This window comes from Bemisia tabaci, chromosome 2, assembly GCF_918797505.1.
Source record: "Bemisia tabaci chromosome 2, PGI_BMITA_v3".
Classification (NCBI taxonomy): domain Eukaryota; kingdom Metazoa; phylum Arthropoda; class Insecta; order Hemiptera; family Aleyrodidae; genus Bemisia; species Bemisia tabaci.
The window spans coordinates 6073572-6101464 of NC_092794.1; the positions used below are offsets into that span (position 1 = coordinate 6073572).

General features: G+C 40.5%; 1 protein-coding gene across 2 annotated transcripts; it reads right to left on the bottom strand.

Moving 5' to 3' along the window:
• Positions 1–7463: 7463 nt before the first annotated feature.
• LOC109031848 (uncharacterized) lies at positions 7464–19013 on the bottom strand. 2 transcript variants are annotated; one of them, XM_019043637.2, is made up of 5 exons: positions 17552–17691; positions 15980–16361; positions 13227–13664; positions 9463–9850; positions 7464–8949 (listed from the first exon to the last, which is right to left on the bottom strand). In XM_019043637.2, the coding sequence occupies exons 2-5, from the start codon at positions 16166–16168 to the stop codon at positions 8306–8308; spliced, it is 1659 nt and encodes a 552-aa protein (XP_018899182.2). In that variant the 5' UTR covers positions 16169–16361; positions 17552–17691; the 3' UTR covers positions 7464–8305. The 2 variants fall into 2 exon arrangements, with proteins under 2 accessions (XP_018899182.2, XP_072152716.1); XM_072296615.1 differs by lacking the exons at positions 13227–13664; positions 15980–16361 and adding an exon at positions 18798–19013 and having other exon boundaries at positions 17552–17747.
• Between the last annotated feature and the right edge of the window lie 8880 nt (positions 19014–27893).

Genomic DNA, 27893 nt, shown 5'->3' on the forward strand with positions numbered 1-27893 from the left:
CGTCAGATGCTAAGAGTCTCCAGTCTGGGCATCCTCGACTTCAATGACTCATTGCTCAACTCCCTTGCCATAGACAAACGAAGGGGGAGTCCGGGGGGCCCGGCCCTCTTAGAACTTAAAATAGTATCATATGCCCCCCCTCCTCCCCCCAAAAAATAAAAATTTTCCAGATGTTTTGAATGCAACAATCAGCAAGTATTTTGTGCTGAAAGTATATAAAAAAAAAAAAAAAAAAAAAAAAAAAACATAATTATTCCGTAGAAATTGATGGAAAATTTCTTTATGGAAGCTTCACAATGCGTCCGATTAGTCGTATAAATTCTTAAACTCGGGGGATGCCCCTCGGACCCCCTTCCCCTCCGTGCTTGGGGCCCGGACCTTGAAATTGGTACCAGGGCCCGAGATGGGATGTGGCGGGCCTGCCACTAGGAAAAACAGTTTTTCAAACTGTTCAGCTTAGTTTCCGTTTATATTCCGTAAACCTCAAACTACCTAATTTTCTTTTGTTTATCTTTTTTTTCAGATCGGCAAGAAACGAAGCGCTCACAGCGGAAGCTGTTTTACTCGCATTTGATCATTGAATTTCACATTAATAATATTTAGTGTTGCAAATATTAACATAGATTTTCGCATGATTAAGCAGGAAACACTGAGTCGTTTCTAATTACTTATCACTTTTTTATCATTTATAATCACTTTAAAATGACTTTTATTAGTAGCTCACATCGTCGCCTACCTGACATAAGGGCGTAGCTACACTTTGCAATGAACCCTGTCTTCCACACAATTCAATGCTTTTCCGGGCTCATCTCAATCTGTAGTTACGCCCTTCTGTCAGCGGGCCGATTATTGAAATTGATAGACAAAGCTATAGCCAAAGAAGACAAAAGAAATATAGAGGGATCCTATTGGTGATAGCGGGCGGTTGCATTGGACAAAAGAGGTAGGTAATAGACTAAGTAACAGCAACCTACGAGGGACCCGATAATTAGTCCATTATTTTCTCCCTTCGTCTAAAGGAACCACCCGTTTCAACCAATAGGATAGCTCCATACTCCCTATGTCTTCTTTGTCTATCGCCTTATCTTTCAATTTCAACAATCGGCCCGCAGCCAAGCGACGACATAACAAATAGCGAAAGAAAAGACAAAAGTAGAAATTAGCTACATTACATTCCAAATAAATAATTAATTTTGTATTAGAATAAGAGATGGGTATCAGCTTCATCAAATTGATTTTACATGAACAAAAAGCCCGAAGGATCATCATATTAAAAACAACAGAAAAGGGGATAGTATTCAAACAAACAAAAATATTTATCAAATTTCTTTATATAAAAACACAACTTCTATTTAAAATAAATCTTCCACTAAACTTTTTATTTTCAAGTTAGGTTAAGCTCCAACTAATCTTTCTTTTTTTTATTCTTAGTTTGTTTCAGGTCTGCAAAAAACGAAGAAAATGCTCCGCATGATGAGCCATTGAAGACGGAAGTAGTGCCCTCCAAAATGTGTACCTATTTGTTCTATCGTATCCATAACTTAAATGCCCTCAGTTGCTGAAAGAGATAAAAAGTATTTGCAATTCCTATAAGTCATGCATAGTTCTCGTGTGATACTCTACTATCGAACAATACCGCATTCGACTGAAAGTAATTGGACTGAATCATGTAGAAAGGAATTGTCATTTTCGGTTTATTGTAGCATAGACATAAATGCCATGAATTTTTCTAAATGAGCCAGAAATATTAGTTTCTTTTTGCGTGATACAGTTCAGTTACTCTACAGCTGAATGCAAACTTGAAATTAACGAGAGTAACAGAACCATTTTTTTTTTTATTTTTTATTTATGAACAAAACTACAGAGTATTAATTGTTTTTACATTAAGAACCATAAACCCACGTAGCCCGGACGCATTGTCGCTTATCTGACGTAGGGGAGTACCGCAATTTCCGTATGAGCCTCAGAAAGCATGGTTTTATATGCGAAATAGAGCTCACATGGAAATTGAGATGTGCCCTTATATCAGAAAGGGACGGTATGTAACAAGGTGGTACAATAGTGATTAATAATAAAATAGGTAGTAGATAAGCCAAATGGTACAATAGTGCTGCGTCCACACAATTTTGCTGGGAAAACAAGGCCAAAAAGTTCGAAAAAATAGAAATCAAAAGTTCTATTTGGCCTCGTTTCCCTCACAAAATAGTGTGGACCCAGCACTATTTTCCCACCTTTCTGCAATTAACGCTGCATGATATAGTCCAAAAGCATCACGGAACTGCATTTTAAATTTGAAAAAGTAATACCTAAACTTTGATATCTGAATTTTGGCATGGTGCCTTGACTAAAATTTTGACAAGAGATAAATGGACAAATGGATCATGGACCTATGCACGCTAAAAGGAAGTATGTTGCATGCAAATAGTTCCCTTTAGCATTTATAAGTCCAGCGTAATAATCAGTGGCGTGGCGTGAATTGCGATATATCGATTGTTATGCCATTTAAACCTATGGTAAAGAATCTATTATTAAGGTGTCCGCTGGGAACACCCTGTTTATCGATCATTTTCCATAGGTTTAAATGGCATAAAAATCGATATATCGCAATTCACGCCATGCCACTAATGATCATAGAACAGAACTTTTAACTACGTGGATGAGGGATTAGATAGAAATGTAGAAGCCAGTTTTGTCACCTGTTGCTAATCATACTAATAATTCATGATTTGCCTTGTTTGTTTCAGATGCGGCTGAAGATTCGGGCTTGGGGGGAGGGATCGCTGAGGGGGGAGGTTCCCAGGGAAGGGGGGTTCGTAGGGTTGGGAAGTATCGCGGAACTAGGATTCCCAGGGGGGAGAGTCCCGGGGAGAGGGGGGTCCGCGGGGTTGGGTGCGGCATCGCGGGGTAGGGTTTCCTAAGGGGGTTCCCGGGGAGAGGGGGGATGTCCGTGGGGTTTAAGTAGGATCGCGGAGTAGGGTTTCCAAGGGGGGAGGGGCCGCGGAGTAGAATCACGGGGGGAGGAGTAGGATTTTTTTTTTTTTTTTTTTTTTTTTCCGCGACTGGCTTGCTGAGATCCTCCGGGGCGTTACGTCCCGGGGTCCGCCGTCGCCGGCAGGGGCGCCCGCCGGGACCCCGTGGGTCCGTTGGGCGTCCCTGCCCCCGACCCCCCGCGAGGGGGGTCTTTGCCCCCCCGCAAGGGGGGGCTTTTTCCCCCCTCGCGGGGGGTCGGGGGTGGGGGCGCCCAGCGGACCCTTATGGGGTCCCGGCGGGCGCCCCTGCCGGCGACGGCGGCTCCGGGGCGTTACGCCCCGGAGGATCTCAGCAAGCCACGAGTGGAAAAAAAAAAAAAAAAAAAAAAAAAGGGAGGAGGTGGGAAAGGAACCTGGGGGCCGGAGGGGCCTGAAGCCGGGGTTGGGGGAGGCCGTCATCGTAACGGGATCGTCGTACCGGGATCATCGTACCAGGATCATCGTACCAGGATCATCGTACCAGGATCATCGTACCGGGATCGTCGAATTTTTTTTTTTTTTTTTTTTTTTTTTTTTTTTTTTTTTTTCTGTTTCAGGTGCAGCTGCCGTTCCCGCAACCGAAGGTAAGATACCGTTTAATTTCTCCTCATTTGTAAATAAGGGTTATAATCGTTAAGCAGTTTTAGCGGGCACTACTTCCGTCTTCCGAGCAGAGCTGCTTTTTAGCAGAATCAAAAATGGCATGGAGCAGAGGAAGCATGGAGCTGCGTCAGCATTGGTAAGTACTTTATTTTTTTCCTCCCCCCCCCCCCCCCGTGGATTAGGGCTCATGGCGATACCACGTTAAAAAAAGCGCGCCTAAAGCTCTACCTCCAGGAGCAGTACCGTATCATTTACCTGATCGGACTATCCTAAGGTGGTGTGGAAACGAGCTTTTCAAAAATTGTTTCCCCGTTCCTTTTACGATTTGTGCTTTATACTGCCGTGCTGAGGAAAAACGCCGTATGAATATTCGAGAGGTGCCAAATGTCCTCCGATAAAACGTTTAGTAAAGAAGAAAGTTATGAATATTTTTCCTTGACATTATCAGGAACTTTAGGTGAAATTGCGAACAAAATTATCTGAAAATTTGGGAGAAAAATATTTAAACATTTTCCCAAAAATTTGTGATATCGCGGAGGAAATTTGGCAACGCCCGAGGGTTTATACGGCGTTCTTCCTTAGCACGGCAGTATAGTTTCTGGCTGACGTCAAAACCTGAGAATCTTTTTATTGAACCATACGAAACTGAAATTTTCAGGTGAGAGCAACACGAAGCTGAAGAAGTGTGAATTTTCTTTTTTACACGGAGAGCAGAGATTAAATACCTGGTAACTGCCATCAGGTGCCTATAATGGGGCATCAGTTTCTAATAGACCAAATTTAGAGAAAATTTCCTGATGGAAATCCAATGAAAACGGGACACTTTACGCTGAGGAGCAACATGCATATTTTAGCAATAACTTGATGACGCTCGCCAGGTTTTGAATTTCTACTCGTCATGTATGATAGGCCAAGGTGATGTCATAAATCTGTGTGGTATACTGCCGTGCAAAAGAAGAACGCCGTATGAACATCCGAGAGTTGCCAAACTTCCTTCGATATAAGGTTTATTTTTGAGGAAAGTTATGAACATTTTTCTTTGAGATTTTCTGGAGCTTTAGGTTAAATTGGGAACAAAATTATTTGAAAAATTGGAAGAAAAATATTCATACTTCTACTAGGAAATTCGTGTTTTATCAAAGGAAATGTGGCAACGCTTGAAGGTTCATACGGCGTTTCTCTATAGCACGGCAGTGTAGGGTCTACGGTTTATAACCATTGTGTTACACAGCACCGCACCGCACTATGGTCCGAATAGCCGGTTTAAGCGGCAATAAATCGAAAAAGTGAAGTTTGGAAAAAGTTAGATTTTAAGCGGTAGATCGATAGTACATACTGTAGAGAAGAATCCTGTAAAATTTCACTTCGATTAAAGCACTAATAAAGATGTGACAAGCCTGGGAAGTGCGGCGCGCGGAGCACTTTATGAGTGCGATTCCAGTTACCGAGCGGCAGTGCTGTGTTTAAGGGCTTGTTTTCGTCGTTTCACCGTACCTGAAAGTGTTTGGGCACTTGATTCACAAAATATAAGATAAGTTTAAGATGTTTCATGCTGAAACTGTTCTTTTTCATCATATCTAATGTTCTAGATTAACCCTTAGACATAGTCACTTTTTTCAATAAATTCGCAAAAGTAGGACCCAAAAAATATCCTTTGCACCTCTGAGCACCTCGTAATTTTACTCGGAAGTTATTGTCATGACTCTAGACTACCTTTTAGTCTGAGTGGCAGATCAATCACACACAATCGCCTCAAGTTATTTCTCATGAAAAAGACGTTTTCGCGTTTCTTATCACTTACAACAATTAGCTATCATATGCCATTGACGATGACTTTTATCATGTTCCATTGTCATATTCTAGCAAATCGAATGCATTAGAGCCTAAATCTGCCCAGGCAGAATAATACGAGTTGATGGGGTTGATCGGGACCAATTGAAACTTGTGCTCAAGAACAGCAAAGAATCGCCTCGGGAGGCTACTTTGAGGCCCCGTAAAAGTTTTTTTTTTTGACGTTTTAAGTGTTTCAAACATATAATCTATCAGTGTAGATATATGTTAGCATAAGTTTAGCTTGGCAGACGAAAAAAAGTCTAAACGGTTGATCGGTGGGACTTGAAAGTAAGGCTCCCGAGCAATGAAATTGTCTTAGGAAGCCACTTTGAGGTCCCGTAAACGTTTTTTTTTTACGTTTACCCATGTTTCAAACAAATAATCTATCAAAATGGATATATTTAAGCTTAAGTTTAGCTTGGCAGACGAAAACAAGTTCAAACGGCTGATCGGTGGGACTTGAAAGTAGGCCTCTGGAGCCATGAAACGTAGAAGTATTATCCTGAGCTGTCTTTTTCAACTTCCCTTGATAGTAGTGTTTGACGAGGCTCTACTTTTAGCTTCTTATAGTCCATCCAATGTAAAATTAATTTTTAAACTTATAAAAAAAAAAAAAAAAATCTACCGAGAATCGAACCCGGGATATCAAGAAGACGAGTGAGACGCGATGTCAACTGCTCCACCGCGTCAGATTAAAATTCAAGCCTCAATTTAAGGTTTCTGAACAAAATATTACCACAGTTATATAAAGTATAAAAATGTTAAAAATGGATTTTTCCTGAAGAATATTAGCATTTTTGCACTCAGCGACCCTAAAAACCCCTGAAAACTCATGTTGCGAGGTTTAAACGTACAAATCTGATTTAATGCCGCTTAAACCGGCTATTCGGACCATAGTGCACCGTTCCGAGTCTATTTCAAGGGGACTTTAACGCAGGAGTAGAAAAGTAGAAAAGTACAGCCCCCGCAGCTCCCGCTGTGGCGCAGCGTTGCCACATGTTATTCGTGAAAATCGAGAAAAATTCTCGTTTAGGTGGTTTTGCGCCTTTTTTTTTCGGATCATGCCTATGGAATAAATATATAAGAGAGGTACAAGTGGATCATATGTGCCGGTATTAATTTTTCTAAGATCATGCACCTACAGACGACCCATTCTCTTACAAATTCTTGGAATGATGAAGAAAAAAGTGATGCGCCACAGCGGGAGATAAATACATAAATAGATAAAACATGCATAAAATTCCTACTAATGTGGCCACGGCGTGTGAAAAATAAAGGTTTCTGAACTTGCGGAATGTTCTTGACGAGGAACAGCCTCCGAATTCTGAAATACTAGGTTTTCCGTGAATTCAGGCAATAAAATATGGCAACACCGGCTTTTTTGGGGGGCTTTGAATCCAAAAAAGTTTTTTGAGGAAGGTTTTGACCACCCACGTCCATTTATTGTCAAAAAAGTTAAACTCTGGCGTAAGATGAGTCGCTTTTTTAAGCCATTTTAAATAATGATGAAAAACAGGAAAATTCTAAAAAGTTTTTTTTAACAATGAGCGCAAAGTTTGACATCAACGAAAATTGGCCAAAGTGACTCTCTTACATCCCTAATGAACATACTTGAAGGACTTTTTTGTCCTCCGAAGGGATCGGTATGAAACAGCGCGTTGAATGCCGAAAAACCAGCATTTTTCGCCAAAATCGGCCTTCAGACCCATGTTTAGGCCAGTGGTAGACCCTGAAATAGATCGGAAATGACCAAACCATTATGAATTCCGTAAAATATAGACCTTCAATGACCAAAAAATCGCGGAGTTGAGGAATTTCAGGGTGGGCCCAAAAAAGGCCCTTAACGATACCCCTCCTTTGTAAGATGAAATCGCAATTTTTTATACGATAACGCAGCAATAAATCGACGTCGACAAAATCGCTGTACAATTATACATCCTCTGATCAAATCGCAATCTATCGGAGTCACTGCTCCCAAGTAGCACATAATGCAATGAAAAAATTGAAATTAAATTGAAATGGGATTTCAATACTATTGTAATTTTTTTACCATTAAACTGCAATATTTTTACATCATTTAGTTGATTTAGGCCGGGATTTTAAACAATCAAAAAATGAGCTCCATGTGTCAGAAAGATAGGCAATATGCAATGCAATGAAAAATTGCAACTTATTTCAATTCAATTGCAATAAGTTTCGATAAATGAGGCCCCTTCAAATAGGAGCTAGGCAACGTACACAACACCCAATTAAATTGCAATATTTTTACTATGTAAATGCTACTTATTACAATCCGTGCTACTTGGGCTTGGTTACATCCGCGTGGTACCCGTGAGATGTTTTTAGTCACACCGGAATCACAGGTTGAATTTGGTAGCTGAATATGGAAGTCAACAGTCATCGCGAAACGGCTGAAATTTCGCAAATTCGTGTTATTTTCATCCAGATTTGTATCAAATCTATTCGAATATTTAGGCAAATCCGACACTGCCCGATGGTCGCTGAAAATCGTTGCTAAATTTTGCGCGACACGCGCATTCAAGCATGACTTCCACATTCAAGCCACATTAACCCAAGTAGCACAGTGCAACGAAAATACTGAAATTAAATTGCAATTTTATTTCAATAAAATTGTACTTTTTAAACCATTAAATTGCAATATTTTTGCATCTTATAGTCGATTCATGCCGATTTTAAACAATCAACAAAATGAGCTTCATGTGTCATAAGGATAGGCGATATGCAATGCAACGTAAGATTGCAACGTATTTCAATTTTACCGCAATAAGTTTCAATAAATGGAACCCCTTCAAATAGGAGCTAGGCAACATACACAACACTCAGTGGAATGTAATTTCTACTTATTGCAGTCTGTCTGTGCTACTCGGGCAGCTCCCATACTCATGTGATCTGACATCCGCTGTAAAACTGACATTCTCAGCGTTGGCTAAGTCCTCACTGTTCCAAAGATAACTAATCAAGCACCGGTTGTTTGTATCGACGTTCACACCGATGTAAATCTTCCTCCTAGATCGCTCTACCCTCTCCTTGTAGTATCCGCGCCCGATGATTTGTTTCAGACTCTCGAAGGGATCCCCATCCAGCGTGAGCCCGATAACGATGGCCGCACCGTCGTTCCTCCGTATGAAGACGTCCGCAGGGCGGTCCCTCTCCGAATGGAGCTCGGAGTAAACCTCCTCGAAGGCGCCGGGACAGAGAGCAGGATACGCCAAGAGCGGGCCCTGGACCTCGAAGGACCTCTCCGGCATGTTATGCGCGAATATCCCGGCCACGCTCGCGCACAGGGTCTCGAAACTGGTCCGATTCTTCGTCAGCATGTCTATCGCCATCAGGTAGTCGGCCAGCGTGGACTCCTCGATGCGGAACTTGTCGACGAAGAATTTCCTCGTGTAGATCAACCGTTTCAGCTCGCTTTTCATCTCCAAGTTCGGGACGATGACACGGACTGCGTTGTTGCTCACGTAGTCTCGGACGGTGTAGTAACCTGAGAATGAGAGAAGAGGAAATAAGATCAACAACTCATCAAGAGGAACAACTCATTTGGTATGGTCATGTTCAGAGAATGGCAGGAGACAGGTTGCCAAAGATTTTCCTTGATTAAAGAGGGGGGGGGGGGAGGACAAAAAAACTTAATGTATTTTCTTCAGTCAGGTTTCTACTGTTTTCCAAATTGTAATTTACCACTTTCTTTACTTTTTCAGTCTGTGGACTCCACCTGACCCAAGGCTTTACCTTAATAGGTGTCTCCTCCTTTTTTCTTTTATTCTTTACATGATTTGGACTACATTTTGCAATTTGGAACTATAAATTCTAGCCCGGTTTAAAACCAACGTACGTGTCATTAGTTCCCTTACGCTTATAAGTGTTTTTTCAAGAAGAGCCAGAATTTATAGTTCCAAATTGCAAAATGCGGTCCATTTGTCGTTGCGATTAATTGCAGCTATCTGTTATCACAAAAAATAAGAGAAAAAGAGAGTAAATGGTATCGTTATCTAACCGTATTCTAATAAATATTGGAATAGCTTATATTGAAGTCCGAGTAAGTGATCTTTGGATTGTTTTCTGAGCAAGTTCGCATCCAGCAGAGGTTTGAGCATGTACAAGTGTTTCTCCTTGAACTGGAGCCGCAGGGTGACCGGGGTCTCGCCCTCCAGAGAATCCTCGATGACCTTTCCGAAGATATCGTACTCGAATATGGGTTTCAGCTCCAGCAGATAGGGCGGAGTCTTGATCCCACGGCTATATTCCCCGTCAGCAGCGAACTTGGTGACCGACTTGGTGTTGAAGAGCGACTCTCGGCTGTCTTTGATTTTGTAGCCGCCGAACATACGGCGCGCTTCGTCGAGTTTGTCGTGTCGGATTGACTTGACCATGAGCTCGCGGACCTGGAAAATTGATCACGATAACTAGTTTTACTTTGAAAATTATATTTTAAGATTTTCTCTCCGCGAGACGACTCCCTTGCAAAGTTGGGAAAACGTTGATCATTAATTGCAATATCAATCGCAGTGCCAAGTGGGGGTTCTTAGGGAGGTCAAAATGGGGAGGGGGAGGCTCCAAGAAGGGGGGATCCAAGTCCTCAAGTATAGAGATCCAGGACCAATTGAAAGAGGGAGCAGTGAAAGGGGATCGTGTGATACTTCGTTGTTCACTCGCTTGTTCGTGTTGCTTAATTTAAACAATAATTTGTTTAATCGGTAATGGACCACTAGACAAGGTACGAGTTTTAAGCATTCTGATACATGTTTCTTAACCAGAATTTCACGTAGAACACGATTCGCGCAATGAAAAATTACTGAAAACCAGTTATTCACCAATTTATTTCACATTGGTTACGAGGAATTTGAACAGCCCGCTCACAAGAAACTCAAAGCTCTACGTGAGTCAAATCGCGCACTACAACGGTTTCAGCAAGCTTCTCAATTGAGCAATGTTCATTTCATACCATGTGTTTTTCAAACTATAAGTAATTTGCTATAGCTGAGCCAAAGCGGCAAGATTGAGGTTGCCAGATTTTTTTATCGCAGAGACGTTCATGATAACTTTTAGCGCGCGATGTGAACCACGTAGAGCATTGAGTTTTCATGAGCGGGTGGTTTCAATTCACGCACCATGAATCATTAAATATCTTCGAAAGGAGTTAATTTCGGTCATTTTCGTTGTGCGCATCGTGTTTTACGTGAAATTTTGGTGAAGAAACATGTATCAGAATGCTGAAATTCGTACCTTGTCTAGTGGTCCTTTTTAATCCCCATTAAATATTCGATTTTTACTCATTAATGTTCCCGCGCAAACTTGTCACAGTCGGAAAAAGCACGAAGACGTCATCCACCGCAATAGTGCATTCCATGGTTTCTTCCACCTTAATTTCATCAATCAGGGATATGCACATTTGCAGTATTTGCTCGACGTAAAACAAGAATGAAAATAAGGCGGAAGAAACCATGTCATACACCACCGCAGTGCATGAAGTCATACACCTTGTTTTTTTGGATGGCGATATCGCCGTTGATAAATGGTGTTTGGGCGGATCATATTATTTTCTACTGATCTATGATCTGAAATCATATAATCACAACCAGCTGCTCGATAGACACCAAGGTCCGTAATTTGAACTAGGGACGTGAGACAGGACCACGATTGGTATCTAGATTACAGGAGTAGGAATGGAAACCCTCCCTGCGGGCTGATTCTTGAAGTAGATAGACAAAACGATAGACAAAGAGGACATTGGGAACATGGAGCAATCCTGTTCATTGCAACGGGTAGTTTTCATAGACTAATGGGGAAAATGAGGAACTAACTTTAGGGTCTCTCGTGGGTTATCGTTGGTTAATCTATTACTTACCTCCTTTATCTATTGCAACCACCCGCTTCCACCAACTGAATCACTTTACTTTCAGAGTGTCGTCTTCGTCTTTCGCTTTGTCTATCAATTTTAATAATCAGCCCGCTGGGACGCGCCAGATATGGGAGACCTCTACATACCCCCTCTTAATCTAGGCGTGAGTATAAAAAGAAAAAAATCGCAAAGATATCATTGAGGGAATAAGGCAGGAAATGAAGAGATGCGATCTGCCGGAGGTGCTCTGGCAGGATCGCTATCAGTGGCGGTTGGGTGTCACAGAGCGCACAGAAGTGATGTAAGATTGACTTAGTAGTAGTGGTAGAAATCGCCCTGGTAAAAATTGGCAGTAGAATCTGTGTTCCAAAATACCATAGACCTACAGCCGGCTGTAAGATTTCCAATAGCTTCTATAGCCGGCTACACAATTTCTTATAGCCTTTTATAGCCGATGGCGATTAAGCAACAGCCAGGCAATAAAGTGTATGCTAAACGTTACTAATTACGGATGCTAGGACTTAGTGAGTTTTTGGACTACTGCTCTCTTTTTGGGCCGTAGTATCTTGATTTATTTTGCGAGGAAAGCTCCGTACTTTTGATCGATGCCTGCCATTACTAATATATTAGAGCGCCTTCAGTTTCGTATGATACTGTGCAATACCTCTGGTGTGAAATAGTTGCTTCAAGCGCCGTGGCACGCTGCGGCGCGGCAGGCGGGCAGCCAGCGCGAAACGCGCATTGGCGCCTACAAACCTAACAGGGATACTTCACGCGTTGCGCAATGCGTGAAGTATCCCTGTTAGGTTTGTAGGCGCCAGTGCGTCGCCGCTCCGGCTTTGTGTTAGGCTCTAATATTTAATCTCGCGGAGTCAGCGTTTTTCAACTCATGATTTTGAAATGTTTGCACATCCTGTATGGATTATTCTCATTTTAATTGATGAAAAAAAAATATGTATTAAAGGAAAATATAATGTGTGTTTTGTAAATATTAAGGTGGTTCCGTATCAAACTTAATGGTTTCCAAAGCACACGAATTTCTACACAATTTCTATAGCTTTATAGTCGATGGCGAAAAAGCAACAGCCAGGCGATAAAGTGTAAAGCACGGCGATAAGAACTATAGCCCGGCTGCATAATTTTTATATCGCTTCGTATAGCCCGGCCGTATGATTTTCGCCGCATTCTACAGCCAGCTATATGATTTTCTGTAACCTTCATTAGCCGGCTATAAAAATTCCTATGGTATTTTGAAACGCAGCTCTTATTGCCAATTTTTACCAGGGCGTAATTGGACGTATTTCTGTTAAACAGCACTAAGCGCCGAACTGAGTTCCTTTTTGAGGATTTTAGAATCCCGGATAGCGCGTTCTGTCAAACGGAACTAAGCGCCATGGAAAAGCATTGCGAGTATATGACGGACTAGCATCGCGTTCCACAACACCCGCCAATCCAAGCCCCCCTCTCCTCCCCCCCCCTATGGTGCTTAGTTCCGTTTGAGAGAAATACGTCCAATTATGGGACTTGCGCAGCTCACCCATTCTGCCCAGATAAGACACAATATTTTTACAATAATGGGCGAATATTGTCAGTATTGTCGCAATATTTACACAATATGACAAAATTTTGATAATATTTTAATCAAAATTATTTTTTAAAAAATATTTAGAGAATCTTTATTTAGTATTTTTCAAAATACTTTGTTTACCCAAAATGTTATAAAAATATTTTCACCGTATTGGCACAGTATTTCACAGTATTTTCAAGTATTGGCACAGTATCTATGCCAAAAGAAAATATGGTGTACACTTTTACCATTGGCTCAACATTTAACCAATATTGGCCCTGTGTTTGCGTACATATCAAAACAATATTGTTTAAATATTGGCTAAATATTCCTGTCTTATCTGGGTGATTACCTCGTGGTCGGTAAGGCCGAAGTAGGGTCCGATCCGTGCGTCGCCGAAGACGGGTCGGTGGTCGAGGGTGTCGGCCTCGCGGGTGTAGACGTCGGCGACGGTGAGGACGCCGGTGAAGAGGGCGCGATAGACCTGGTGGTTGTTGCGCAGGAGTTTGGCGATGAACTTGGAGATGACGGTGAGGATGTGCGCGACGTTGCTGGTGTCTTGGCAGAGCGCGAGGCTGGCGGCCGGGGCGTCCACGTTGTCAACGAGGAGGATGCTCTGCTTCCGGAAGTGCTTGAAGAGGAGCTGGCTCAAGACGCGCCCGCCGGAGGCCAGGTCCTTGTGGCTCATCTGGCAGCGGGGGAACGAGTACTTCTCGAACTTCTGATGATCCGAGCGCCTCAGCTTCGGACTTCGCAGCAGGTATGGGTGCTCCGAGAAAAGCCGGTTCACCTGCAAATGCGTCCTGTTTTAATGCCGTTTCCTTACTGAGCTTTTTTACTTTTTTTTTATTTCTGATGGTTTTATGGCTTCGTGTCTAGCACCTTTAGCCAACTTTAGACTATAGACTTTAGACTTTATTGTCCGTAGACATCGAGGGATTATAGGTGCATCCACGCTCCAGGCCTTTCGAATTTTCAGGGACTAGGGCCGAGTAGAATCTGTTTCAGCAGATCGACTCGTCAATTCCGTGAAAATTAGACGCCACCGCTGGGATTCGAACCCGGGACCTATTGACCTAGAGTCAGACGCGCTGACCACTAGGCCAACCTGGCCGGCTACTGAGCATTTAGAGGACGCAGAATTGGCCAGTTGCGCTGGTCTTAGAATTGTGTTTTGATGCTTGATTCTTGTCGATCAGCTAAAAATATTAAGATCGGCCCAAACAGCAACTTTCTACGTTTAATATTGACCGAGATATCGCGCTTGGACAGATCTTAATATTTTTAGCTAATTTACAAGAAGTAAACATCGAAACACGATTCTGTGACCAGCGCAACTGATCCATTGGATATAGCGTTCAGCATACCAGCGGCTTGATTTTTGGAAACTGATGGAAAAAGCTATAGACAAAGAAGGCGAAAGTAAACAGGAGTGATATTATTGGTTGAAACGAATGGTTCTTACTAATGATGGACCAACTATAGGGTATCTTGTGGTTGCTGTCAGTTAGCCTGTTACTTATTTCCTTTATCCAATGCAACTCCCGCTTTCGGTAATAGGGTTGCCTCATGTTCATTTTGTCCTGTATGTCTATTGCTTTGCCTGTCACTTTCAATTCACAGCCCTCAGTGACACCTAAATTAGGGCGTTTATTTATAGAGTATATCAGTTTAGCGGAAGGAATTGGATTACATTTAACCAGCCAACAAAATGGTTGTTTCGAACCGACCATAATTGCTCCTAAAATCTATACTACCAAATTGGAGGGTCATATGAACCGTAGTGCAGTGTTCCTTATCGGTCATATTATTTGGATCGTGTAACCGATCTCTCTCTCTACGGTTCAGTTCATATTAATAAATTTTCTTGCAGCTCGGTCTTTGAAAGTTAAGTCACGTGAACCGAATTTTAGAGAGCATTCAATTGCACGGATCCAGGATGTGGTGATCAGGACTGAGAGCATTACTGCTAAAGCAGTTCCATATCAACGGTCTCGTTTGCTGGGTTCTTAATCTTCACCCTTTTTTTAAAGGAGACTGAACAACTTATATTGCTTGAAATTTTCACAGAATATTCTGCACTTGCAGAGGAAAAATCAGGGGAGTTCCCAAGAAATTGTACGAAGTATTCTTTTTCTTTGACAAATAAATTGTGACAAAAGTCTGCGGCTTGTGGATAAACTCGATCAGAAGAGACGGACCGACTCCAACTTCAATGACTCAATTAACTAGGGTACAATTCAGGGGTGCAAAATCTCTACGATTCGAATCCCGAGTTGCAGGCTCGCGGTGTGCATTGGTCAGAAATGGTGTACACTGTGGTAGGTCCGGCACCGAGAAATTACGTATTTTCAACGGTTAAAGCGCGCACTGTAGTAAACGCGTAATGCGTGAAGTATTCCGAGAGTCTTGTAGGCGCTAATATGCGCTTAGCGCTCACCTTAGTGTACGCGCAATGTGTGAAGTATTCCTAGAGTCTTGTAGGCGCTAATATGCGTTTTGCACCGACCGCACCGTGTTTGACGCGATTTCTTAAACTCGCGGAGTCAGCGTTTTCAACTTGTTGCTACCACTAAATTTTTGCACGCTCTGTATGGATTACCGTCATTTAAAATGATAAAAAATCTAATTAATTTTCTTCTGTTTATTTACAGGCGGTTAACACTATGCCAGCACCTCTTGTATAACTGAACTGATTTGTTAGCCGCTGTAAACTCGTAAACAATGGAGACTCGTCCCTAAAGTTTAAAAATTATTTTTGTTTAAATTCATATTTATTGTCCTTCAAACAAGTGAAATTACAATAACAATTTCCCATCGCAATTAGGGAAAAAGTTACAGGGGTGATCAGGTTTTACCCTCTTAATCGATCCTTTTTCATAAATTTAAATAAAAGATCATCACTGAATCGCAAAGCACGCCACACCACTGGCGGCCGATAACTCCATACTACGACACAACAAACTAAAATAAAATTCTGATTGAACAGCAGCAGGTCAATTTGGCCAAACAATCGTAAAAAATCGCAACTTAATTTCGGAGTATCGCGATTTTTCCGTTGAAAAATGCAACTCAGGGCATGGGTCTCTTTCGGAGGCTACTCACCATGCGTCTGAAGGAATGGATGAACTCTCTGAGAGATTGCATTTTAATATCAGCAAAGTCCATTTTGAGGACCATGTAGTTGGCGAAATGCTCTTGGAAGAAAGTCGGATCCTCTCGGTAGATATTGAGCCGGTCGGAAGGTCTTGTAATTGGGCGAAGTCCGTTTGTCGAGCACATTGCCGAGAGCATCGACAGGCATCTCGAGGAAGTCACGGAGCATGGAAAGGACGGTCGATTTCCCGAAGCTGTTCGGGGCCAGCACCAACGTGTGGTTCGTCTCCGTCATGAAGTACTTGATGAACAGCGTTTTGTCCACGAACGCTGGAGAATTGACTGCCGAACCGAACGAGTCCTTCGGCACGATCACCCGCGAAACTGTTTTCTGAAAACCACAAGTGGACGTTTTTCTGCTGAGCGGTAGAGTACCTATATTGAGAGAGTATGGCCACTGGGCCCCATGGAGAGGCTTTGGACCCAAAAATGGCGGTACTTTGTTTTGGTTTTTGTGAATGGGAGGGGGGGGTCATTGCCAACCTTACTACATCTAAGATAATTTTTCTCAAAAATTGCACACGATTAGCCTTAAAAATAAGTAGAGATGTCGCAATAGTGCATTTGAGTAAATTTCTCGTTACGATAAGCAAAGAAAACACTACATTTTGAGTCATTTTGCATTACATTAATTTATGGCGTCCGCCATTTTTGGGTCCTAAAGGGCTCCACTCAGCCTAAGATGGCTGAGCCAATCAGAGGTGGTAACCCCAGTGGCCATACTCTCTCAATATAGGTACCTACTCTACTGAGCGGAACCAGAGACAAGTGGGAAAAAAGAGTTGTGCTCGTTAGTCGAGGGCCGTAAGAATTGATGGGAATTATAAAGCGCCAATGACGTCAGCGGCGACGAAGCGCTGATGATGCCCGTCATCTGCTTTAACTCATGAGCCCTGTCCATAACGCATTTTTGCCATGCTCACGGCTCATGAGTGCCGCATTCAGTTAATCGGTTTGCACTTAGTTCCATTTGGTAGAATGTAAAATCACACTTTTCCATTCCTCCGAAGGGAATCACGCCTTCTTTTACATTGATTCTCATGCACCCCATCTTCCCACTCCTCAATAGTTTCGTTTGGCAGAAAAACGTCCAATCACATCAGTTAGGGCACATTTTTAGGGAGACCATGGACACCGCTATTATGTAACCAAAAAGTGCAGTGAGAATAAATTTTTCAAAATGGGCCTGTTGCAAACATCAGCTATACCAAGAAGAGGACTTGTTTCTTATAGAAAACGGCTGAAAAATCACGATGAACGCATCGGGAAGGTCAAAAGACACTCCTATAAATTCTTCGCAATCTGCGTGAGAAATATACGTTTTTGTAAGCTTCTCGCTTCAAAAACGATACTACGGCACAGGTGAACATTTCGTGAGGGGAGACTTTCTATCCTAACCCTTCCGCACTGGGATGCTACGCAATATTCAACATGGCCGACGCTTCCGCGCGCAAATCTTGAGTAAACACTATGGTCCAAATCAGCGCAAGGAATTTGTAATAATAGATATTGTGTACTTACAAATGCATCTTGCAAGCCACCTAGTAAATTCAGCGACGGTACTTGAGGTCGCGAAGAAATATTTTTCGCATACTTTTTATCAGTGATTTTTTGGTCCTCCACGCTAGCCAGTGACCCTGAGGATGGGTCTGCAAAGCGGGGAAAGATGTCTGTACCCCATACAGAGACAATTTGCGATTTTGATAACGTTTCGAATCTGAAACAGCGAATTTGAAGAATATATCGTCAATTGACTGACAAAAGGGCATAACTGGACTGCATTTTGCAATTTGAAACTATAAATTCTGGCTCATCTGAAAAAAAATTAATGTGCATGGGGATACTAATGGCACATGCGTTGTTTTTGAACCGGACCAGAATTTATAGTTCCAAATTGCAAAATGCAGTCCAACTGTACTTATGGATGAGCTCGGGAAAGCATTGAGTCATATGGACCACAGGGCTCATTGCGAAGTGTAGTAGTGTGGTTACGTTCTCATATCAGTAGAGCGACGAATGTATCGGGCCACGAGTCAGAATTTCCAAATTTCGTTTTGGGAAGAGAAGAATTTCCAGCTCTCGTCAATTGAAACATTGCGCTTATAAAGAAAAAAATAATAAATACAAATTTAAAAAATACCGACGGCCATTTGTGCCTTACTGGCCATTTCCACTTGACTTAGCCACTATTCGATGCGTGTGTGTTTTTTTACGATGATTCAATTTCCTCACTATGCTGACATTCTTCTACTAGTTTTCAGATACCGTTTATCAGAGTGGGAGGAACGTTTTTGTGGAGCCCAGTATTTTGAGGTTGTACGTATTTCATTTTACCGGGTATCATTGTCAAATCGCCAATTTGTAAAACTTTTCTCTCAATATTTCTTTTCTGAGGAACAATCCAAAGAAAAGTCGGGGAAAGAGTTTAAAAAATAAAAATTGGTGAGTGAGTCTAATATTAGTTATTTTTCGAAAGATAAGTGTTGTATCCAGTATCAATCACTAATTGTACCTGCATTGGTGTTTGGTCTTCCTGGAAGCAAATAGATTGAATTTGCCGATTACAATGTAATATAAAAACCTTAATTTTTCTCTCATAGGTTAATTTTGGAACTTTTGAACATATTTAATGTTACCCGATGCCTTGTCCATAAAATACCTATGTCCACAAGAAAAATTTCTTAGGATGCTTTTGTTTTTATCACGTCCCATTCATCCACAAAAGTTCAATCGGGAAATTAACTGTGAGTTATAGAATCTTGCTTACTTTTTGGTGCTGATTTGTTGTGAAAGTCCATCACGGAAAATTATAGTTTTCAAGGAAGTTACACGCAAGAAAACACAAAACTGCTGTAAATAGAGCACGTCCTCCACGCATCTCCAATAGTCAAATAATGGACACAACATCTATTATTCAATTATTTGTCCTTAATCACTCTTTTCCATGTGCCTTAGTAGCCAGCAAAATGACTGCCTTATCACATCTGGTCTCCTTCTCCTACATTACGTCTCCGGAAATTAATAGTTTTACGAAAGATGTAAGAAAGCAAGAAGGTGTAAGAAAGCAAGAAGATGTAAGAAAGCAAGAAGATGTAAGAAGACGAAGTAGATTTGAATAAGGAGGACGCCCCCCGGCCGTTACGCGACCACCCTCGGGGGGGGGGGGGGGTCCGCACCCTCTTTTGAGTACCTACGTTAATACGAGGGTCATCCAAAAAGTAAGTTTCCCTACCTTGTATCTTCCGAACGAGAAGAGATATATTAAATCGGTAAAAAAGCACATATAAGGCATACTCTAAGCTTTAAAACAAGCTCAAGTTTTTGAAAATCGGTCAAGGGGTTCGCGAGTAAACTTAATTTTACTGAGACAACCTCCTGTCGCCGCGTGCCCACCTCCGCGGTCAGGATGCACGGAGAGTCGATTATAGAAGACTCGGGTTATCGCCCCCCCCCCCCCCCCCCCCACGGTGCGTTTTAAACAATTTTAATGCGGTCAACATACCACCCGCGATTTTTTTGCGGAAATGTCAACTAGAAGGCCTACTGATTGAGGAACAACAAACCGCGAAATCTGTGATGGGGCCGTTTTTGAGAAAATGCGATTTTTCGCCTTTTTGGCGGGAATTTCGGGTCAAGGCGCTGAAAAAGTCAAGTTAGGCTGTTTTTGTAGTTCGTAAATGCATATCCTATACATTTTGAGTCAATCAAGTGCCAGTAGATAGCTATTCGTGCATATTGCCCAAAATTCATATCCTTAAATCCACGACTTTTGGGTTTTTGGGGGGTTAGTCAAGGAGAAATCCGAAAAAAAGAGGGTTAACCCGGAACAAATTGCTTAACAAACTTTTCCTACGTAAACTTCTTCAGTAGGTCCTATTGAACAACATACCAAAAGTTTACCACGGTTCGCTCCCGGAACACCCCCCCCCAAATTGCCTAAATTTCAAAATGGCGGCCATAATAAGGCCTCTGGGAGTTCGATTTTTTTAAAAATACGCATACAGTGTCATGTGAGGTGTCAATTCCTATGTAATTTTGGTCGTAGATTTCAAATATGAAGTAAAAAAAGTCCCTTGATCAAAAGGGGGTACCCCAAATCCAAGATGCCAGCCAATTTTGAAAGTCAAGAGGGTGGATTTTTAAAAAGTTCGCGTGATAAGGCAAGTGAGGTATCATTTCTTATGTAATTTTGGTCGTAGATTTCATTTATGAAGTCATAAAAGCCCTCAAGTCAAAGGGATTGCTCCAAATGCAAAGATGGCGGCCAGCTTTGAAAGGCAGGAGGGTGAATTTTTGAAATGTTTACGTGACATCCTAGTAAAATAGAATCAACCTGACGTGGTGTCATAAACTACCCTGAGTCAGACTAATTCAGCCTGATATCAATCTGACTCAGGGTAGTTTATGAAAACCCTGACGTCAGGTTGATTCTATTTTACTAAGGATGTCACGTAAACATTTCAAAAATTCACCCTCCTGCCTTTCAAAGCTGGCCGCCATCTTTGCATTTGGAGCAATCCCTTTGACTTGAGGGCTTTTATGACTTCATAAATGAAATCTACGACCAAAATTACATAAGAAATGATACCTCACTTGCCTTATCACGCGAACTTTTTAAAAATCCACCCTCTTGACTTTCAAAATTGGCTGGCATCTTGGATTTGGGGTACCCCCTTTTGATCAAGGGACTTTTTTTACTTCATATTTGAAATCTACGACCAAAATTACATAGGAATTTGACACCTCACATGACACTGTATGCGTATTTTTAAAAAAATCGAACTCCCAGAGGCCTTATTATGGCCGCCATTTTGAAATTTAGGCAATTTGGGGGGGGTGTTCCGGGAGCGAACCGTGGTAAACTTTTGGTATGTTGTTCAATAGGACCTACTGAAGAAGTTTACGTAGGAAAAGTTTGTTAAGCAATTTGTTCCGGGTTAACCCTCTTTTTTTCGGATTTCTCCTTGACTAACCCCCCAAAAACCCAAAAGTCGTGGATTTAAGGATATGAATTTTGGGCAATATGCACGAATAGCTATCTACTGGCACTTGATTGACTCAAAATGTATAGGATATGCATTTACGAACTACAAAAACAGCCTAACTTGACTTTTTCAGCGCCTTGACCCGAAATTCCCGCCAAAAAGGCGAAAAATCGCATTTTCTCAAAAACGGCCCCATCACAGATTTCGCGGTTTGTTGTTCCTCAATCAGTAGGCCTTCTAGTTGACATTTCCGCAAAAAAATCGCGGGTGGTATGTTGACCGCATTAAAATTGTTTAAAACGCACCGTGCCCCCCTATACATCACATCAACAAGGAATTTTAATGTTTTCATTGAGTAGGTCTTATCTTACTTTTTCACATAGTCTCTACATCTTTTTTGATATTTCTGGTATCATCATAGCAGCTTCTTGATGCCTTCCGCATAGAAGCTTTCGCATTGACTCTGAAACCCGTCATTGTCAGCGATCTGTACCTCTGAATCTGTTGAAAATCGCTTCCATCGTGGAAGTTTTTCCGCTCGGGAACAAATGAAAGTCACATGAAGCTAAAGTACGAAAGTTTGAAGGATTGGGGGAAAATTTCCCTACGCAAAGCAACTGATTTGGGAGTGCAGGTCGCTGTCAATGACTAGTTTCGGAGCCAAGACGAGATCTTCCATGCGGAAGGCGTCAAGAAGCTGCTGTAATGTTACCAAAAATGTCAAAGAGGATGTGGAGACTACATCAAAAAGTAAGGTAACTACTACTAACTACTAGTAAGGTAGTTACTCAATGAAAACTTTAACATTTCTTGTTGATGTGATGTATAGAGCCGATAACCCGAGTCTTCTATAATCGACTCTCCGCGCATCTTGACACCGGAGGTGGGCACGCGGCGATAGGAGGTTGTCTCAGTAAAATTAAGTTTACTCGCGAACCCCTTGACCGATTTTCAAAAACTTGAGCTTGTTTTAAAGCTTGAAGTATGCCTAATATGTGCCTATTTACCGATTTGATTTACCTCTATTGGTTCGGAAGATACAAGGTAGGGAAACTTACTTTTTGGATGACCCTCGTACCACAAGTAGTGAATACTACCCTGAGTTGGTCAAGGCGCCTTGATACAACAATTCGTGTTCCACGAATATGCGTGTTGCATGTTCAAAAATTGAAGGCACTCTCGCTTTACAAAGACAAGACAGACTTGCGCAGCGCCTTGATACAACTATTCGTGTTCAACGGATGTGTGGGTTGCATGTTCAAGAATTGAAGGCGTTCCTGCTTTTTTCACCTTTCAGAAATGCATGGGAGTTACCTATCGTTAGTTGGAGCACTAGAATGAGAACTTGATTCCAGCAATTTTGTCGGTGAATCATGACTTACGCTTTACAAAATTGTTTTCTTTTTCGTGGTAAAGTGTCATTATTATTGACTAAGCTCATATTACGGTTTGTCTATATTTCTTCTCTGTCCTTTGGAATTACTGAAAATGAATGAACCAGCTCGCCCCACAATCTATAATATGGTCCCCGATTGATTGTTTTTTTAGAGCTTTGTCTTATTTTATGCCAGATTAACCCACAGAAGGTTCGCGGAGAAAGGCGCGAAGCGTCCACGTGGGATTCAGCCGCGTAGCGCCGTAGCGGTCTGGGGGCGTATACCCTCTGGTCTTTACATTAAAACGTATGGTACCTACACACCATAGAGAAAATCAAGGAGGTGTTTGCATTTCGGGTATCTTGGACTTTTTTTTTTTTGTCATTTTAACCGTGCGAAATTTATTGAATTCACAACCGCTTTTGCGAAAAGTGCGATCTTCTAAACGGCGACTCTCTCAGTTTTGCTTGAGCCAAAGCAAGCAGACCTAAAAACAACAAACGGATCTCTCTCAAACGTCTCAAAGCATTGTATGACTCGATTGACTCTATATAACTGACCGTTGTGATGTTGTGATGAACCGTCAGTTCATGATTGCATAGGCCCAGAGAGTGAATTATGGGCATGAACGTCGCGCGCCGCTAGTAATAGCTTTGAAGAAATGATACTGGAGGGCTCTCGATCGGCAAACGTAGCAACTTTTCAAAACCAGCGAATTCCCGAAAATATATAAAAATATACAAACCGCTGATCAGTTTACGTATGCTGTAGGCGGGAATACTGAGGAGAACGCGTCGCATTATGGTCCAAAACTCAAGGATAGGAAGAAATAAGTCGGATAATGACTGACCGATCACGAAGTTTCGTAATCCATGTTTTTTTGAGTCGCTAATTTCGAATGTGATGTCAAATTGCCTTCATTTTAACACTCGGATCTATTAATCGTATGCAAGTTTATGGCACGCTGCGGCGCGGCGGCGTGCTGCCAGCTCGAAATGCACACCGACGCCTACAAACCTAAAGGGATACTTCAAGCATTGCGCAATGCGTGAAGTAGCCCTTTAGGTTTGTAGGCGTCAGTGTTCGTTACGCGCTGGCAGCACGCCGCCGGATCAAATGAGGGGGCCAGAACGAGATGTAACGCATTTCTGCACTTAAGCTCGAGGTGCGCGACAAAAGTTCTGCTGTTTTAGGTGACATTTCGATTATAGTCTCATGCTGGCAGATAGACGACATCTGCAACAACATGTTTATGCAGCTAACTCATAACTGTCAAACATCGAGATACGCACTTCTGCACTTTCACCATCGATATGCGCTGCAGCTTCAAAACCGAGCAAGAGTCGCAGAGTTAAGTAACGAAGAGACAAAAAACATTTGCTCACACGAACTTCTTTCAGGCTCTTCATCATTATTAGAGCCAATTTTAGGGCGGGAGAGGGTATGGACACTCGGAGTTTTTTTTTTTCTTCTTCTTTTTTTAGAAAGAAAAATCATCTCCTATTTTCAGCTCACATTTCGTCGTATCCCGGACGAAGGAACGGAACTCCATTCCAAGGTTGCAAAATTGGCTCAAACAACTTAAGTTTTTAAGAGAGTATGCCAGTGAAATTTTTGTTCAAAATTCGTCTAATTTTCGTATGAGATCAGGAGGGAGATCAGTGAAATTTTCAATTAGAAATGCCCGAGACTCTCCTGGTAAAAGTTCAATTTGCAAGTGGGAATTTGGCAACATTGAAATATAGTTACGTTCTTTTATGAGGGAAACGACGATTGTTGCGTTACGTATAACTAATTGGACGTATTTCTGTCAAACGGAACTGTGTGATTATGACGTGAGTCCTGTCATGCATATACTCTCATGGATCTCAGGGCTCAAGTCATAATACACATAGTTCCGTTTGACAGAAATACGTCCAATTGTAAGTGCGTTGATGACCTAAATCTGAAAATATGTATCTCTTTTCCAACGAGTATAAAAATTTCTGACTATGTTCTACAATTGGTGGCCATACGGTTGGTTTTATTTAATCTTCAAATTGATCATTTTCTCCCGTCTCACCCGCTACTTCCAAAAGAAACAGAAAACAGATACTTAAAATTTCAATCAATTTATTCAAAGCATCTTAGCAATTATTTATGGTACAACAATCAATACAAATTAATCAATTAGCAAATAAAAAAATAAAGATATAAAAGTATTTAAAATGTATCGTTGATACTTTTCATAGTTCAAGTTTTAGTTAAGTTCAACTTCTCATACTAAAAAGCGCAAAAAGTATATAAAAATAAAACATTTTGCTGAAATAACGAATAAAACAAAACAAAATAGGTATTTAAGTAAGTGAATTGATGAGAAAAAAGAGCAAGCTTAAACTTTAAAAGAAAAAATGTTTGTTCAACCCTAGAAACTTAATTAAATGCTGCCATAACTTCCAAAATAGTCAAAAGAATAAGGGAAACCAGTCACTGAATGCTTAATTTTCAAATTTTTTGAAAGAGAGTAGAAAGATCCAATTAATACTTTAATTGATCAAACGTACAGTAATAATTTTCTAAGTCTTAAACTATTCAAACTTTAAATGCAATAAACCCGAACAAGATTTAGAAAAATTAGAATGGAGACAATCCATTTCATGAGAAGAAAAAACCACTCAGGAAAAATTTTATGCTTAGTAGCAGTGGTTCAAAAGATTAATCTTGGAAATGAACCTTCCATACTTTTGAATTAATTTATACGGTTTTGGGATTCATTTTTCCAGCACCATTCATTATGACAGCCACAAATAAAAGGCCAGATTTCAAATTTGAATTGCACAAAAGTGAAGTAAATTGCAAAAGTATGAAGTTTCCTCCCATACCTCATTTTTCATAAGGAAAAGAGCTGACATTTTGAATTGAACTTTTCACAGGATGATCAAGGAACAGTAATCAGAGAAAATAAGCCAAATTATAAATTTTTTTCTCCTTATAAATTTTAGTGTGCATGGAAATTTTGAAAAATTACAATTTAGATATGGAAATTTGATGTTGATTAGTTCACTGATTATACATTGTTTGGTCAAAACAGTCTGAAAACCTGTTGTAGTTGAAGATATTGATAGCAGTGCAATCTTTGCTAGTGTATCTCATGAGATCAAAGCGGTTTACTTTTACAAATATCCACAAAAAAAAAGTTGCTGAAGTAACATCCCAGATGTTAAATATCTGTGCAAAAACTCTTAAATGTTCATATGAACGTTGCGATTGTTAATTCAGCATAACTAGGATGTTCCATTAACAGCCGAAGTGTCCATAATAACATTCAAAAAGTTTCGTACAGATTTTTAACATCCAGGTTGTCACTTAAGCAACTTTTTTTTTCCGTGTCTCCAAGAAAATTCAAATACAAAAATCTGGGTGAAAAAATATTGCAGCTCAAAGTTTTTGCTTGCATTTTACACAACAGTGTATAAATGTGGAATGATGCAATGAACAGAGGAGCCATGAGAGGTTTTTTAGCTGCGCCAATGCTCAGTGGTCTGACATAAACAGTGTGGCAATCAGTGTCTTCACTGGATAAATGTTGGCTAGCTATGATACACCTACTGATGAAGAATATAATTATTGTAAATTTAAACATATAGACCTAGAGCGAAAAAAACAGACTTCATTGCAGAAATATTTTATAAGCATACAACCAAATGAAAGCAAACGATCATGAGGTCTAATAAAAAAAGGTCAAGAAAAATCATGCATTTTTTTAAAAAAACAATTGAGCATTTTCTGTACCTTCAGAGGCATCTGATGCATAATCTTTTCGGTCAAGATTTTCAGCAAAATATTGCATTATGGAGAGAAATATTATTGTGGAACAAATGATTCAACCTACATATTTCTTTACACATAATTAAAACTTAAACATTTTTAAGGATCTAGTTCAGTTTGGCCTTAAATATCGAAAAATAAATGCTAGGCATGCACATCTGGCAAAATCAACGACGCACAAAAAAGAGGGGTAAAAAAGATTGAGCAACTGTGGTATAAATGGATGCATGACAATCGCAAAAATGGGGTAAAATTTTTATCCTTGAATAGACTGACAGACATTTTAAATGAAAAAAAATATTTTTTCGTTGTTAAAATAGCAGCAAAAAATTTACAAAAAATCTTCTGCTCTATGACAGAATATAATTTTATTCGTATAGGAAAGGAGTCTTGCCAGGTATATCAAGAATCTATGTGCTGCTTCAAAGAAGTTTGTTAAATAATGTTTGTTGCACAACATCATAATATCACTGTTGGAAAACTTTGAGTTTCTAAGGCACCTGCAGACTTTAAACACCTTACTTCATGTCTCTATCTAATCTCTTGGAAGGTCACAAATGGTTACGAAATGTTTAGATCGACGACGAAGCAATTTCTTTAAGCAGTAAAAAAAAAAAATATCTGTGATTTTACCTACAATCCAACAACACACTTTTTTATTTCCTACAGCGAAAGTAAACATCCAACCTGGTAAAATTCTCAATAGGTTAGGCTCATTTCATTCAATTTTTTTTCTACTTAGAGAAAAAAACTTAACAGAAAAAATTGGAAGGAGAACAAACAACCTAGTAAACCAAAAGAAATTTGTAACATATAAGTACATAGCAATAATTAGTTAAAATTAATTCTGGTATTGTTGGTTTCATGATTTCTCCATTACAAGGATTTTGAATCAAAAGGTAATCAGAAATCATTTTACAAAGACAGAAAAACATTCCAGAATTCATTCAAATAAAATGAACACTTGATAAAAATTGAAATAACTGAGTAGATACATTTCATTGCAAGTTTCAATAGCAGACAATGCTTGCTATCAAAATGAAATAACTTCCAGGATTTTTTTACAAAATAAACTAAAATTCATTTATTCTTAATTTGACACATCCAAAAAAATCTGTGAGGTATTGTTTGTAAAACATCAAGCTCCTTGAGCTTGCAAAGCAAGGTTTTTAATGAAGAAAACTCAAATAAAATTAAAATTACTAATTGAAAGCCATGATATTAAAAACTTCAAGAGGTTGTAGTATTCGCTGAGTAGGTTTCATGTTGATCTCAATAAAAAAGTAAAAATTCTCAGATTATCTGTGATTTCTGAGGAACGAGGATAGATTCCCTACAAAATAAGATTTTTCGTGGTCACGACAGCAGAAATAAGGTATTTTTAAAAGTGAACTTCCCTGATCAGCAACTTCATTGCAAAATCTAGAGGACTTTTCTGGTTGTTCCTGATCCTCAAGAAATACCCTGATAACTCTTGGTTGCTAGACACCCTCCACTTAGACTTATTTTCAGATTTAACAGCCTTAATTGAGGAAGCTCCCCAAAAAACGACATTTACAATATTATAAATTAAAGATAAACACACTTCCTCCGGCAGTGTTCTCGGTTATATTTTACATTGTTCAGAGCTGAGTTTATAGGAAACGAGTAAAAATTGTATTCTAATGTTAGACATCTGGTTGTTAAAACAAATAG